At 37.3% G+C, this 14,746-nt stretch overlaps 1 protein-coding gene across 8 annotated transcripts in view; it reads left to right on the plus strand.

Annotated features, from left to right (window-relative positions):
* LOC150092876 (single-stranded DNA-binding protein 3-like) overlaps nucleotides 1–14,746 on the plus strand; it is an 846,537-nt gene that overhangs the window by 183,051 nt on the left and 648,740 nt on the right. For 7 of the 8 annotated variants that reach the window (XR_016550498.1, XM_090414347.1, XM_090414349.1 and 4 more), the window contains one exon: nucleotides 201–299. The exons of the other annotated variant lie outside the window; for it this stretch is intronic. Coding sequence is in view for 6 of the 7 variants with exons in the window: in XM_090414347.1 (XP_090270473.1) it covers nucleotides 201–299 (99 nt within the window). In the remaining variant the exon portion in view is untranslated. The remainder of the gene's footprint in view (nucleotides 1–200; nucleotides 300–14,746) is intronic. 8 annotated transcript variants of the gene reach the window in all.

Genomic DNA, 14,746 nt, shown 5'->3' on the forward strand with positions numbered 1-14,746 from the left:
TAAGCTACTTTTAAAATGTTTGAATGATATATTAACATTGCTTGTTGCATGCACTAAAGTATATGTAGTAAATGTACTTGTGTTGGCTGGTGAACTCTAGTATCTTGTGCTTAGTGTTAGAATCCCAGTAAAAGATGCAGTAGTATATCTATGATAGCTAAGTGTCTAGCAGTCCCTGACCCTGCTTTTTCCCCCTGCAGAATTCCCACATGAGGCCCTCACCGCCACAGCAGCCAGTCTCTCAACCGTCCCCCCACCCCCAGCCCCCTCCCCCTCACAGCCAGATGATGCAGAATCAGGTGAGAGGGAATGCTTATTCCAACTCCCATCCTCCTTCCTATCTCATGCATGTTTTGGTCATTTGTCTTTTGATGCATAAACTAGTTGTGCTAACTTGGTGTATTAGAATATTTAAATTGGTTTTAAAACTCTTGATATTTTTATCTGAAGTGTTTTAGCTCTTATTTTTCAATTTTTTTTTTCAGTTTATAAAATGTTTTGTTTTAAATTTAATTTGTGTTGCTTAAATGATTAAAAAATGTTTTCATTATATATCAGCACATTTCTTGAAATGAAAAAAAAAAGATACAAAATCACACATGCTACCAGTTTTTAATATTAAATCATTATTGCCTAATTGCTTAAGTATATGCTGCAAGAAGATGTTGCTAGCTCATCAGAGCCCAAGTTGAATATTAAAATGTTTTACTTAATTCCCTGCTCATATGCAGTTTGTTTTTGCTCAGGTAAGTAAGTGTCCATGGAATTTTTATTATATTAGTAAATTAACCCTGTGTGTGTGTGTGTGCGTATGCGCTTTTTTTTGTATATAGAATATTGCTCTTAATGTTGCTTATTTGAATGTTACTTCTATGTGCATAAGTAACTATTAGGAGAAAAATAAGTTGTAATATTTTAAATTGCATTCAGCCCTCTCTAGTAATGTATATTAAATGACTTCTGTCCAGCAAGAAACTGAGTGATATGTAGGTAAAAACAAATGAAATAATACTTATTATCAGAATTAATGGTGCTGTATCAGCATCAAATTTTGACCTCCTAAAATTGTATTTGTTTCTTTTGTTCAGGATATATGGGTCTTAAGACACGAGGAACATGTTTCATTAAATTTTGTGCAATAATCCACAGGTGACTTTTTAGTGATCATTCTTAATCATCAGTTTGAAGGACTTCTTCACTTTGGCTTTGAATGATTATTATTATTATTCAGGCCTCCATGGAGTCAAAAGACTCATTGCAGAAGGGCCTTCCTAAGAAACACAGTCTATGAAGACACATCGACGAGGTCCCTCCTAGGAAGCAGTCTATCATACCACTTCTTAAACTCATTGACTGTTCTCGCTTTCACCACTCCATCAGGCAATGCATTCCATGGTTCAACCACCCTCCATGCAAAGAAACCACTTCTCACCCTCTTGCTCACAGTTTCCTTTCATAACTTCCTGGGATGGCTCCTTGTCATCACTCCTTCCTGCTGTTCAACCAAGCGAAAGAACTCAACTCCCTAGTGTCAACCCAGTAACCACCTCTCAACAGTTTAAAAGTCTCAATCATATCACCTCTCCTCCTTCTATTCATCAAACTCTGCAGTCCACATTCCCTCATAACCAAAATTGTACAGTCCTGAAACCATCTTTATGTCTTTGTACCCTTTCCACAGTTAATTTATCCCCTTCAAATCTTGGGGACCAAATCTGAAAACAATAGTCCAATAGTCCGTCTGATCAGAGTGTTATACAACGGAATGATAACTCTTTTATCTCTGCAGATCAGTGTCCTCATTATTGCAGCAATTCTCTGTGTTACCTTCACCACTTTTGAAATATATCCCCTAAATTTCAGGTTTCTATCAATCATCAACCCCAGATCTCTTGTCTCCCCTACTTCCTCCAGTATAGAGGAAGTCCCATAGAGTATGCTGCATCCCATCAATGTGTCCCAAACCTCAAGACCTTACATTTTGCTGCATTAAACTGACACCCCCATTCATTTACCCACCTATCTAGCTTATTCAAATTCTCTTGCAGGGCTCCCACATCTGCACTATTACTGATAACCCTTCCCAGCTTCGCATCATCTGCAAACAATTGAATATCCCCCTGCAATCAACTGACAATGCCCATTGATATAAAAGTTAAACAATATAGGTCCCAGTACTGAGTCCTGTGTGACCACACTTGTAACCCTCTGCCTCCTTGAAACTGCCCCACCATACACAACTCTCTGATACCTATCAGACAGCCAATCCAGTTGACCAACTTGCCATCCAGACCCATGAGCTGCAACTTAAATATCAGCTTCTCATGTGGCACTTTCAAATGCTTTTGCTGAGTACAAGAAAATGGCAGTATATGCCTTTCCCTCATCTACTGCTCTTGTAACTTTATTATAAAAGGCTAGCTTATTGCTAAAACAAGAGTGCCCCTTCACAAATCCATGTTGGCTCTCACAGATCACATTACCCTCATCTGTTGAATGCTGTATACGGTCCCTCACTAATTTCTCTAAGATCTTAACTACTGATGACACACAAACTGGCCTGTAATTAGACATTTCCAGTCTGCTACCACCCTTATGCAATGGTACTATCTTACCTTCTTTCCATTCCCTGGGCATCTTTCCCGCAGCCAAACTTTCGTTGAAAAGCCAGGTCAAACGCACTATCAGTTCTTTAGCACATTCTCTCAAAACCCCTGGTGAAATATCATCCAGTTCCACTGCTTTACTGACATACAAAGTATTCAGTATTTGGAACACACTCTCCTCCTGCACCTCTAAAACTCGATCAAACCTTGATCCCCTCTAGTATTAAAATTTACTCATCCAGGATGAAATACTCCAATAAAGTGTTCATTGAACAATTCCACTATGTCCTCTGCATCAGTCACTCTATTACCATTTTTATCCCGCAATGTCATTCTTCCGCAGTCATTTCTCATCCTACTGGCCACATTGCTAAAAAAATTCCCTAGTATTTTCTTTGGATCTTAGGGCCCAATCTCTTCTCATATTCCAGTTTTGCCTTCCTTACAATACTAGTCACTCTCCTGGCCTGAGTCATATTCTTCATGCATCTGCTCCCCAACCCTCTCCTTATATCTCTTCCATAATCTCTTTTTCACCTGCAGTTTCTGTTTGATATTGTTTGTCATCCACTTTACACCAAATTTTGTTCTCTTCTTCACTCGTGGAATACAGCTTACTATTGCTGCTAACAAATATTCCTTCACAATTTCCCAAGCACTGATATCCCGTCCTTCCAATTCCTCCCGCCATGAAACTTCCCTGAGTTGACGTCTAAGACTGTTATAATCACCTACCTTATAATTCCACATACGTTCATGTCTCTTTGATATTCCTGCATGTCTATTCATCTTCCAAGTCAAAACCATATGGTCACTCTCTCCAACTGGTGGGAGAGATGTCATCTCAGTTATTATCAACTCTTCTGATGCTATGACCAAATCCAAAACTCTTGAACCTCTTGTTCCCTCTGTTACATATTGCCTGAGACATTTGTCCCTCAAGAATTCTAGAAATTTAATTCCCTTATTGCTACATGCATCTTCCGCTCTCCCATTTATACTGCTGTAGTTAAAATCTCCCTTAACAATCATTCTTCTTGTACTTGCCAACCTCAACTGTCTAAACATCTTCTGGTCCCCACCCTCTGTGTTCCTTGGTCTGTAGCAATACCCCACTAAATATCCTGTCTTGCCCACCTCTACCTCACACCATATGCTTTCAAAATCATTAGTGTTACTGCCTTCCAAAGCCTCCACTCTTAGAGGACATAAGTCATCGCTTATCATAAGCAGTATCCACCACCATTCTTTCCCTTCCTATCCTGCCGAAAAATGCTGTACTCAGCTACTTCTATTCCTGTTATTATATCCTCTTCTGTCAAACACGTCTCAATGATCCCAGTAATCTTTCGCCAGGCTGATGCCCAATTTACATTACCACTCAAATCATTTGTTGCTACCATCACAATCATCTCATCAATCCTTTCGCCCCTCTTAATTGCCATAGCTACACTTTCTGTTGTTCCTCCAGGTAAACACTCCTCATGCATCCTATCTTGAACACCATGGATCATCGAGTCCCCATACATTACATCTTTTACCACTCTATTCCTCGATTGCTTACATGCATCCCTCACTCTCTCTCCTCTAACACTTTCTCTCTGTGCTTCCCTACTTACCTGCCCTCCTGACATCACTCCCTGGTTCCAGTGTTCCCTTGCATTCCTCTCATTCCCTCTCTCCTACTGTGTCCATTCTCTCCTCTTCTATCATTCACATAGCTTCTCTCTCATTTCCTCTCTACTACTGTTCTATTCTCTCCTCTTCTATCATTCCCATAATTCTCTCTCTCAATCCTACTCTGATTCGCCTTGCATTCCTCTCTTTCATTCTTCTAATCTCATCTTTCACAGTTCTCATCTCCTCCTCTAGGCATTCCACCTGTTCTTTCAGCTCATCTCTCTCTCTCTCTCTCTCTCTGCAAGTCAGTCACTCTTATTTGCCATGGTTAATGCCTGACTTCTGTGGTATTTAGAAAGCAGCAGTCTTCTTTCCAATCACAATGTGGTTTCCGTAGACATAGATCAACTTTAGACCATTTAGTTTGATTAGAAACTTGTATAAGAGATGCATTTCTGAAGCGAGAACATCTTGTCTCTGTTTTTTTTTTTGACATGGAAAAAGCTTATGACACAACTTGGAGATATGGCATATTAAAAGACTTCTATAACTTAGGTCTCAAAGGATACCTCCCTATATTTATTAAAAACTTTCTGTCCAGGCGAACTTTCCAAGTCAGAGTGGGAAGTGCGCTATCTCAACCATATCTTCAAGAACAAGGTGTTCCCCAAGGCTCTGTCTTAAGTGTAACCCTTTTTGCTATTAAAATCAACTCAATCATTGAACAGCTTCCTCCCACTGTAGACAGTGCTCTATATGTTGATGACTTCACAATTTACTGTCACTCATGCAACATGAGGGTAATTGAAAGACAACTTCAGCAAGCAATTGATCATGTCTCTCTGTGGGCTCTTAATAATGGGTTTAGGTTTTCAACAGAAAAAAGTGTCTGTGTACACTTCTGTCAAAAATGAGTCCCAAGAACTTATTCCAGTAACTACAGAAACCAAGTTCTTGGGACTCATTTTTGACAGAAAACTCTTATTTCTAGCACACATTTGTCAACTAAGAGAAAAGTGCAAAAGAACTTTGAACCTCCTTCGCACTCTATCCTCTACTGGGTGGGGTGCTGATCGAGCTTCATTGCTCTATCTTTATCATGCACTTATACGTTCAAAGCTGGATTATGAGTCCCAAGTCTATGGTTCGGCAAGACCGAGTAACCTACGATGGTTGGATTCCATCCATCATCAGGATATACGGATAGCTACTGGTGTCTTTCGCACCTCACCCACTCCAAGTCTCTATGTAGAAACAAATGAACCGGCTCTATCACCTCGACAGAAACAGTTGTCTCTTAATGATGCCCTAAAAATAAAATCTCTCCCAGATCACCCTACATGGAATAGTATCTTCTCTCTGCATTGGGAAGCTCAATATCACACACATCAAACTGCTATACATCCTATTGGTATGCGTATTAAAGAAACTGTGCAAACTGTTAGTATAAATGTTGACAACATCAGCTACACTAAACATAACAGCATTCCTCCATGGCAGGTTTGCACACCATCCTGCAACCTCTCACTTTGTCAACTACAGAAATCTTATACCCCATCATCCATTTACCTGTAATTGTTTAATGCACACAGAGCAGCACATGCTGATTTCTTACCCATCTATACTGATGGTTCAAGAATTAACACCTCTGTTGGCTGTGCTACTGTGTTTCCTGACATTATTATCTCAAATCAGATCCCACCAGACTGCAGTAATTATACAGCAGAGTTACATGCCATTCAGCTTGCACTTGTGCATATAAAAGAAAACTGCTACCAAAAGTGTATAATTTATACAGACTCATTGAGCTCTTTACAGGCTATCTCCTTTTCTATGTATAATCTTCATCCAGTACTTTGTGAAGTGCTACACCTACTTCACAAAATGAAAATCCTTAATTTCGATGTTCAGTTCTGCTGGATTCCCAGCCACATCGAAATCAAAGGAAATGAGGCTGCAGATGCAGCTGCTAAATCAGCCCATACCTTCTCCATATACTGTTTTGACAGTTCCATATACAGACTACAGACAACTTATAAGATTAAAGCTAATTGCTTTAATAAACCTGAAATTAAACACTGGCATTCTAGTCAACGTACAAAGAGAAGGGAGGAGGTTGTCCTTGCTAGGCTCTGCATAGGTCACAGTCACCTTACTCATTCTCATTTACTGAGATCTGATGACCCTCCCATATGTGAAAAATGCAACACACATCTCACTATTCATCATATTTTGGTAGATTGTCAAAAATTTACACGAGAGAGGAATGAAATTTTCACCCATCTAACCAAGCCATATACACCCAGGGAAATGCTAGCCAAATTGCATGATGTTTTTAATTTTTTAGAAAGAATTAATTTGTACAAACACATTTGACCATAAATTTATATGTAAATACTTTTTTTTGCTTAACTTAACTTATATATAATTCATTAGGTTAAATCTGACCAATTATGCATTACCATGGGCCTTAATCTTGTATATTTGTATCACCCTGCTGTAATTTTGTTAATATGTAAATACCATTTTTGTAACCATTTGTTACAAAAAAGTACCATTTGACGGTTTGATATGAACACAGATGATTAAGAAAATAACTATTTATTAACTTAAAAGCTAATATTTCACTGGTATTATATCCAGCATCTTCAGAGCACACAACACAAAGTTTGGTACAACACAGGATGTACAACACAGGATGTGCAACAATGTGCAACACAGGACTTTAGTCCTGTGTTGCACATTGCAATTACTTTTACTAGCCCCACTGTTACACCAGATTGTGGTTGTTTTGCATTTCCATCTAGGTTTAAAAAAAAAAAAATTTCAAAGTTTTGAAATAGTAGTCCAAATGATAGTCTTAGAAAGTTTGAAAAAATGAAATAAAATAAAAGTAATAAATATTAATTTGGTCTTAAGATGACTGTCTCCCAAATCTTTGGTAGATTTATACTGCCATACATGTTAAGGTTTGGAGTATGTTTTAAGGCTTCTGTTGATTCCAGGAACAACCTCTCTGACTTGTAGAAGCTTCTGTGCATTATTTAAGCAATGCACAGAAGCTTCTAATTCTAATTATTCAAATCATTTTATTTCTATCAATATACTCAGCTTTGATACAGCATTTGGCATGGTCAATTAATTCGTTAAATGAGTTTTGTATATCAGTTTTTCTGATGCTGTTGAGGATCGTGGTTACTGCTATTTGAACGTTTTCAATGGTGTATCGCTTTCCTTCCATGGGCAAATGAAGTTGGGGGAAGAGAAAGAAGTCACAGGGTGCTAAATCAGGTGAATACAGTGAATGATCTAACACACAAACTTGGTTTTGCTCAAAAACTGTCTCACAATGTTCGAACGATGAGATTTTGCATTATCGTGCAAAAGTGACCAGCTGCCTGCATCACGATATTCATGCCATACGTGCCGAATTCTCGCTATCAATCGCTTCAGAAAACTTTGAGATAAAACTCACCATTTACCATTTGGGCAGGCGGAACGAATTCTTTGTGGATAATGCCCTTGAAATCGTAGAAACAAATTGGCATTGTCTTTACTTTTGACTTCTCCCAGTGATTTTTTTTTTTTTTTTTTTTCCCCCGGATGCCCCTCTTCTGGTGGTCTCCACTTAGCACTCTGGCGCTTTGTTTTGAGCTTATACTCAAAACACCACATTTCGTCACCAGAAACTATAATTTCAAGGAAGTTTGAGTCCTTACGAAGGTTTTAATGAGGTCCTTGCAGTGTTCAATTCGATACATTTTTGGTAGTCGGTCAATTTGTGGGGAACAAATTGCTAATTCAATTTACGAAGGCCCAAACTCTCGGTCAAAATGTTATGCGCAGTTGATTTTGGAATCCCCAATTCATCTTCAATCAATCTCATGGATGATTTTGGGTTTTCTTTGATGAAATCGTGCACTTTTTGGATGTTGACTTCGCTCAGTCCAGTTTTTGGGCGACCCTGCTTTTTGTCATCCTCATGTGTCTCATGATCACTTTGAAATCGCTTAAATCACTCGTAAACTTGAGTATGGGTTAAGCATTCATCACTGTATGCTTTTTGAAGCATTTGATGCGTTTTGGTAAAACATTTACCAAGTTGAACACAAAAGTCAATCGCAGCTGTTTGAAACTCATTTTCTGGCCGTCAAAACACACTGTCAATCTTGGCACTATAACTTGTTTCTAATGAAACAAATGTCATAAACAGTTGACACAACACTAATGAAGGTTACCACTTTCTACAACAAAAGGATACAACAGGTTGCCCTACTAGTTTCTTCTATTTTCGAAAAGTTCAGTTTCTTTTTGGACAGAGGGTGTATAAATTGGAGGCAAAGGCATTGGATCAGAAGATGCAGTGATAAGAGCAGCTGATGGACTTGGGCTGCTGCTGTTTAATTGTACATGGATATAGGAAATGATTTAAGATGAAATATCTAGTTGTTTATCAATGACTCAAAACTGAAAAGAGTGATATTGTAATGAAGATCATATAATGTAGAGATTCTGCATGTCATCAGAATTATCCATCTCAGTATGTAGTGAAGATAATATAGAGATCTGCAAGATCACTTAAATAAGCTTGCAATATGCATGAGAGATGATCATTGCCTATTCAATGTAGCAAAGTGTAAGATCACTTTATCACATCCCAAAGTTTGGGATGTGATCCCACCAGCTGCACTTACTACATTCGTGGGACTGGACTGCAGAAAATTGAGACCAGGAATTTGGACATAATTGTTGACAGAGAGTTGAAGTTTAGAGAAGATATTACAAAGGTAGCCAGAACAGCTCATTAAATTACTTGTATGTTGAGTGACAAGCAGGGACAGGAAGGTTTTCATTCCTCTTTATAAGTCATTAATAAGGTCATTCAGTTAGCAATTTAATAATTGCTAACGGAAAGATGTTGAACTCTGATTCATCATCAGGAATTTGATGAGTTCGTCATCAGGAATTTGATTAACGTCAAATTCCTAATATGTACCCTCAAGGGGTATACATATGATAGTACTGTATAAAAAAAAATTACATAATTACTAACTTCCTATCTACAAATCAATCTGTTACTTGTCAAGACCAACATTATCAGATCTTATGTTTATATCTTCTAAGGCACTTTTTACTGTATCAGTCCACCTATATCTTGGTCTTTTTTCTGCCAACCTGGCAGAGAACACTTGTTTTGCTAATCTTTCCTTTTGCATTCTGTTTAATTGACCATACCACCTGAGATTAGCTCTGCTAACACATTCCTGGATGCTAATAAAGTTAAGTTCTTTCCTAATGTCCTCGTTTTTTAATATGACATTGCCATTGATGTCTTCTGTTCACTGTTTTTGCTCAGGTAAGTAAGTGTTGATTGAATTTTTATGATATTAGTAAATTAACCCTGTGTGTGTGCGTGATTTTTTTTTTGTATATAGAATATTGTTCTTAATGTTGCTTATTTGAATGTTACTTCTATGTGCATAAGTAACTATTAGGAGAAAAGTAAGTTGTAATATTTTAAATTGCATTCAGCCCTCTCTAGTAATGTATATTAAATAACTTCTGTCCAGAAAGAAACTGAGTGATATGTAGGTAAAAACAAATGAAATAATACCTATTATCAGAATTAATGGTGCTGTATCAGCATCAAATTTTGACCTCCTAAAATTGTGTTTTGCTTCTTTTGTTCAGGATATATGTTTCATTAAATTTTGTGCAGTAATCCAAAGGTGACTTTTTAGTGATCATTCTTAATCGTCAGTTTGAAGGACTTCTTCACTTTGGCTTTGAATGATTATTATTATTATTCAGGCCTCCATGGAGTCAAAAGACTCATTGCGGAAGGGCCTTCCTAAGAAACACAGTCTATGAAGACACATCGACGAGGTCCCTCCTAGGAAGCAGTCTATCATACCACTTCTTAAACTCATTGACTGTTCTCGCTCTCACCACTCTATCAGGCAATGCATTCCATGGTTCAACCACCCTCCATGCAGAGAAACCACTCCTCGCCCTCTTGCTCACAGTTTCCTTTCATAACTTCCTGGGATGGCTCCTTGTCATCACTCCTTCCTGCTGTTCAACCAAGCGAAAGAACTCCCCAGCGTGAACCCTGTAACCACCTCTCAACAGTTTAAAAGTCTCAACCATATCACCTCTCCTTCTTCTATCCACCAAACTCTGCAGTCCACTTTCCCTCAGCTGATCCTCATAACTAACATTGTACAGTCCTGACACCATATTTGTTATCTGCCTTTGTACCTTTTCCACAGTTAATTTATCCCCTTCAAATCCTGGGGACCAGATCTGAGAACAATAGTCTAAGTGTGGTCTGATCAGAGTCTTATACAATGGAATGATAATCCTTTTATCTGTGCAGGACAGTGTCCTTCTCATTATTGCAGCAATCCTTTGTGTTACCTTCACTACCTTTTCAATATGTCCCCTAAATTTCAGGTTTCTATCAATCACCAACCCCAGATCTCTTGTCTCCCCTACTTCCTCCAGTTTAACTCCTCCTATAGAGTATGCAGCGTCCCATCGATGTGTCCCAAACCTCAAGACCTTACATTTTGCTGCATTATCAGTTGCTCTTGTATTAACTGCTCTTGTAACTGACACCCCCATTCATTTGCCCACCTATCTAGCTTATTCAAATCCTCTTGCAGGGCTACCACATCTGCACTGTTACTGATAACCCTTCCCAGCTTTGCATCATCCGCAAACAACTGAATATCCCCCTGCAATCCTGACAGTGTCCATTGATATAAAGGTTAAACAATATAGGTCCCAGTACTGAGCCCTGTGGAACCCAACTTGTAACCTTCTACCTCTTTGATATTGCTGCACCATACACAACTCTCTGATACCTATCAGACAGCCAATCCTGAATCCAGTTGACCAATCTGACATCCAGACCCATGTGCTGCAACTTGAATATCAGCTTATCATGTGTCACCATGTCAAATGCCTTTGCTAAGTCTAGGAAAATGACAGTATATACCTTTCCCTCATCTACTGCTCTTGTAACTTGTAATTATAAAAGGCTAGCTTATTGCTAAAACAAGAGTGCCCCTTCACAAATCCATGTTGACTGTCACAGATAACATTACACTCATCTCCCCAATGCTATATACAATCCCTAATTACTTTCTCTAAGATCTTACTAACTACTGATGACACACAAACTTGCTTATAATTAGACACTTCCAGTCGACTATCGCCCTTATGCAATGCCACTATCTTGCCTTCTCTCCATTCCATGGGCACCTTTTCCGCAGCCAAACTTTCATTGAAAAGCGAGGTCAAAGGCATTGTCAGTTCCTTAGCACATTCTCTCAAAACTCGTGGTGAAATACTATCCAGTCCCACAGCTTTACTGACATCCAGAATACTCAGTATTTGGAACACACTCTTCTCCTGCACCTCTAAATCTCGAACCTGCCCTATCCCTCTAGTATGGAGTCTTCCAGGATGAAATACTCAAATAAAGTGTTCATTGAACAATTCCACTGTGTCCTCTGCATCAGTCACTCTATTCCCATTTTTATCCCAGAATGTCATTCTTCCACAGTCATTTCTTCTCCTACTTGCCACATAGCCAAAAAAATTCCCTAGGATTTTCCTTGGATCTGAGGGAAAATCTTTTCTCATTCCAGTTTCGCCTTCCTTACCATGCTAGTCAAAGATATTCCTTACCATAGTTGTCATGTATATAGTATATTGCTAGGTCTAAGATAGGAGATGGTGGCTGGTTGGCATATATTGTCTATTTTATGTTCTACAAATTATTTTGAACCGAGAATGTGACATGCCTCGATTTTTTTTTTTTTTTGCTAATGAAAAAGTAAAATAAGCTGCAACTTACGTAGGCAGGGTAAAAATGCAGCTGGGAGAAATAAGTTTTCCAACTTTTGTAGGTCTCAAATTAGATTCATAAGCTCAATTTACATTTAATCTTTGTAATACAGAATGAATGGCTCCTTTTTAGATACTGAAAGAGAACTATGCATGATATTCATATATACTTATCTCAGTTTTCCTTCTTTTCTTGGTGCTGTTGTAATTTTTCATCAATTTGAAATCTTCCTTGGAGGTTATTTAATACACAAACTGTTTTCTTTTCTTTTTCAGCTTCTCTCTCTTTCTCCATCCACTGGTGGATATATGTCTCCCTCCCCATAAATTTTAATTTTTTATCATAAGTTAATGTCTGTCTTATGTCAAATCTTTGTAGATCATGTCTTCATCTTGTTCTTTGATCACGTTTCCTTCTCATGCTATCCACTCAGTTATCTTTATTTTTGATCATTTTTCATCTATCTATTTAATCTCCTAGTATGGTCAATCCTATCTTCATTCATATGCCTTGCAGTATTTTACAATATCCTCTTCTCCAGTTGTGTAGTCATACTGGAATAATGCATGTGTTAAAGTAGCTTTCTTTCTTATGCATGATTAATTTCTTAGCATGATTCTTCTTTAACTTGTTTTTCCTTAAAGCTAATTGTCATAAGGTGACATTGGTACAGATACATCCACAGTTTGAATAGGTTTTAGTAGCTAATTTCAGTTCAGTTCGATCTGTCAAATTTTGGTTTGTTACGTTAATCATTAATTTTTTTATTTATTTATTTTTACTCATATTTCCTCCATCAATGTCATTCAGTATTTTCTGGGTTGCTTCTCTATATTTTGCTAACAAATGTTATCTGCAAAAATCTTTGTCATCTGTAAAGATCAAAATTTTTCCAAAATCTATAGTTTCATGATTGATGCATTCCTGAAGACTTCTAACAAGCAGAAAATTTTGATATTGGATATTTCTTACCTTACCCCTCTTTCAGTGTCAAATTTCCAATACCGATGTATTCTCTGAATTCATTTTTTGATAATCTGATATATTTTGCTGGAATGGTCTATTATTTTAAGCTCTTCATATTTCTGATTGACATAAAGAATTAAAGATTTTGTTTAAATCTACAAACATTAAATATGTGGGAAGATGAAATTCATTGACTTTTTTCTGTTACTTCGGCCATAGCATGCATATGATCTTTGTATGGTGAATATTGCTCTTAAGCTTGACTGTTCACATGGCTGTATACCTTCCACAAATCATGATTCTATTTAAAATAATGGATATAAGAATTTTGTATAATTGCAATAATAAACTGTTCCATTGTCACTATTTCTACTGCTCTTTTTATATAATAAGATTATCATTGATTTATGCCAGTGCCCTGAAAAAAATTTTTTTTTTACTCCAGTTCAAGTGTCATTAAACATCTAGTAGGAGCTTCTGAAACTCTTGCTGAAGTTACTGTATGATATCTATATTAAAATTCAGATATCCCCAAGTTTAAGATATAAAATTAAATTAGAGTTAAGAAGTAAATAATATGGTATTTTTTTTTCTTTCTTTTAAAGTTACACGGTGATCAGCATTCATATTTACGAATTGAGGGACACAAAACGCATGTGTTGAAATGATTATTTTACTTATTATTAATAAAATAACATTTGATGTTTTAACCCTGTATTGAGGTCATCATCAGAAAAATACATGTGGATATGAAGACAAGCTGCATGCTCTTGCACTCAACAAAGGTAAATTAAAATATGCTGTTAATTAGTCTTTTACTTAGCCTAACCTCTAGTGGTAAAAAAAACAAAAAAAAACACAATAGGCATTTCAGAAAAAATAGACAGAACTCTACACAAATACAACATCAGAGCCACCTTTAAACCCCCGACAAAATTAAGATACCTACTCCGTTCTTCCAAAGATCCTCTTCCATACCTAGCCCACCCAAGGGGTTACAAAATGCAATGAATATGTAACTTACCATACATAGGGGAAACAGGGTGAACACAAACGACACATTAATACCCCCATTTTGGAAAATCCGGCCTTTCAGAGCACACACTCCAGACATACCACAGAATTGATTGGAAAGGTACCAAGTTCCTACACTGCACCGAAATCTGGTTCAAGAGGAAATTTAAAGAAGCATGTGACATGCTCAAACACAATCCTAATCTGAACAAAAATGACGGTGTAACCATTCCAAGAATGTAGCGTGCCCATTTACAACCATTATAGCAACCAGAACAAGCCAAAGAAAAATCTCCAAGACTACATTCTTGGAATGGTTACTGTCATTTTGGTCAAAAAAAAAAAAAACTTGGAAGTTTTTTTTTTATTTTTAACATCAATAGCAACCTGAACTGTACAAGTATAATAAATTTAGTTTAATCCTTTATCCAAGTGTGAGCAAACAAAGTTTGCATCTGAAAGTATCTTCAGGACTGGGGTAAGGTGGTGCAACACCAGGGCGACTCCTTGCAAAGGTGGAGCAAGCTACTTGTACTGAAGATACTTCTGAAGATACTTTCAGGCACAAACTTTGTTTGCTCACACTTGGATAAAGGATTAAACTAAATTTATTATATTCTAACCAAGTGAAAAATAAACTTTCAACATCTTTCTCTAAATCCAGAGTAATTTATTAAAAAGG

This window comes from Typopeltis vanoorti, chromosome 25, assembly GCF_054136105.1.
Source record: "Typopeltis vanoorti isolate ZY-2024b chromosome 25, IOZ_Tvanoo_1.0, whole genome shotgun sequence".
In the NCBI taxonomy this organism is placed as follows: domain Eukaryota; kingdom Metazoa; phylum Arthropoda; class Arachnida; order Uropygi; family Thelyphonidae; genus Typopeltis; species Typopeltis vanoorti.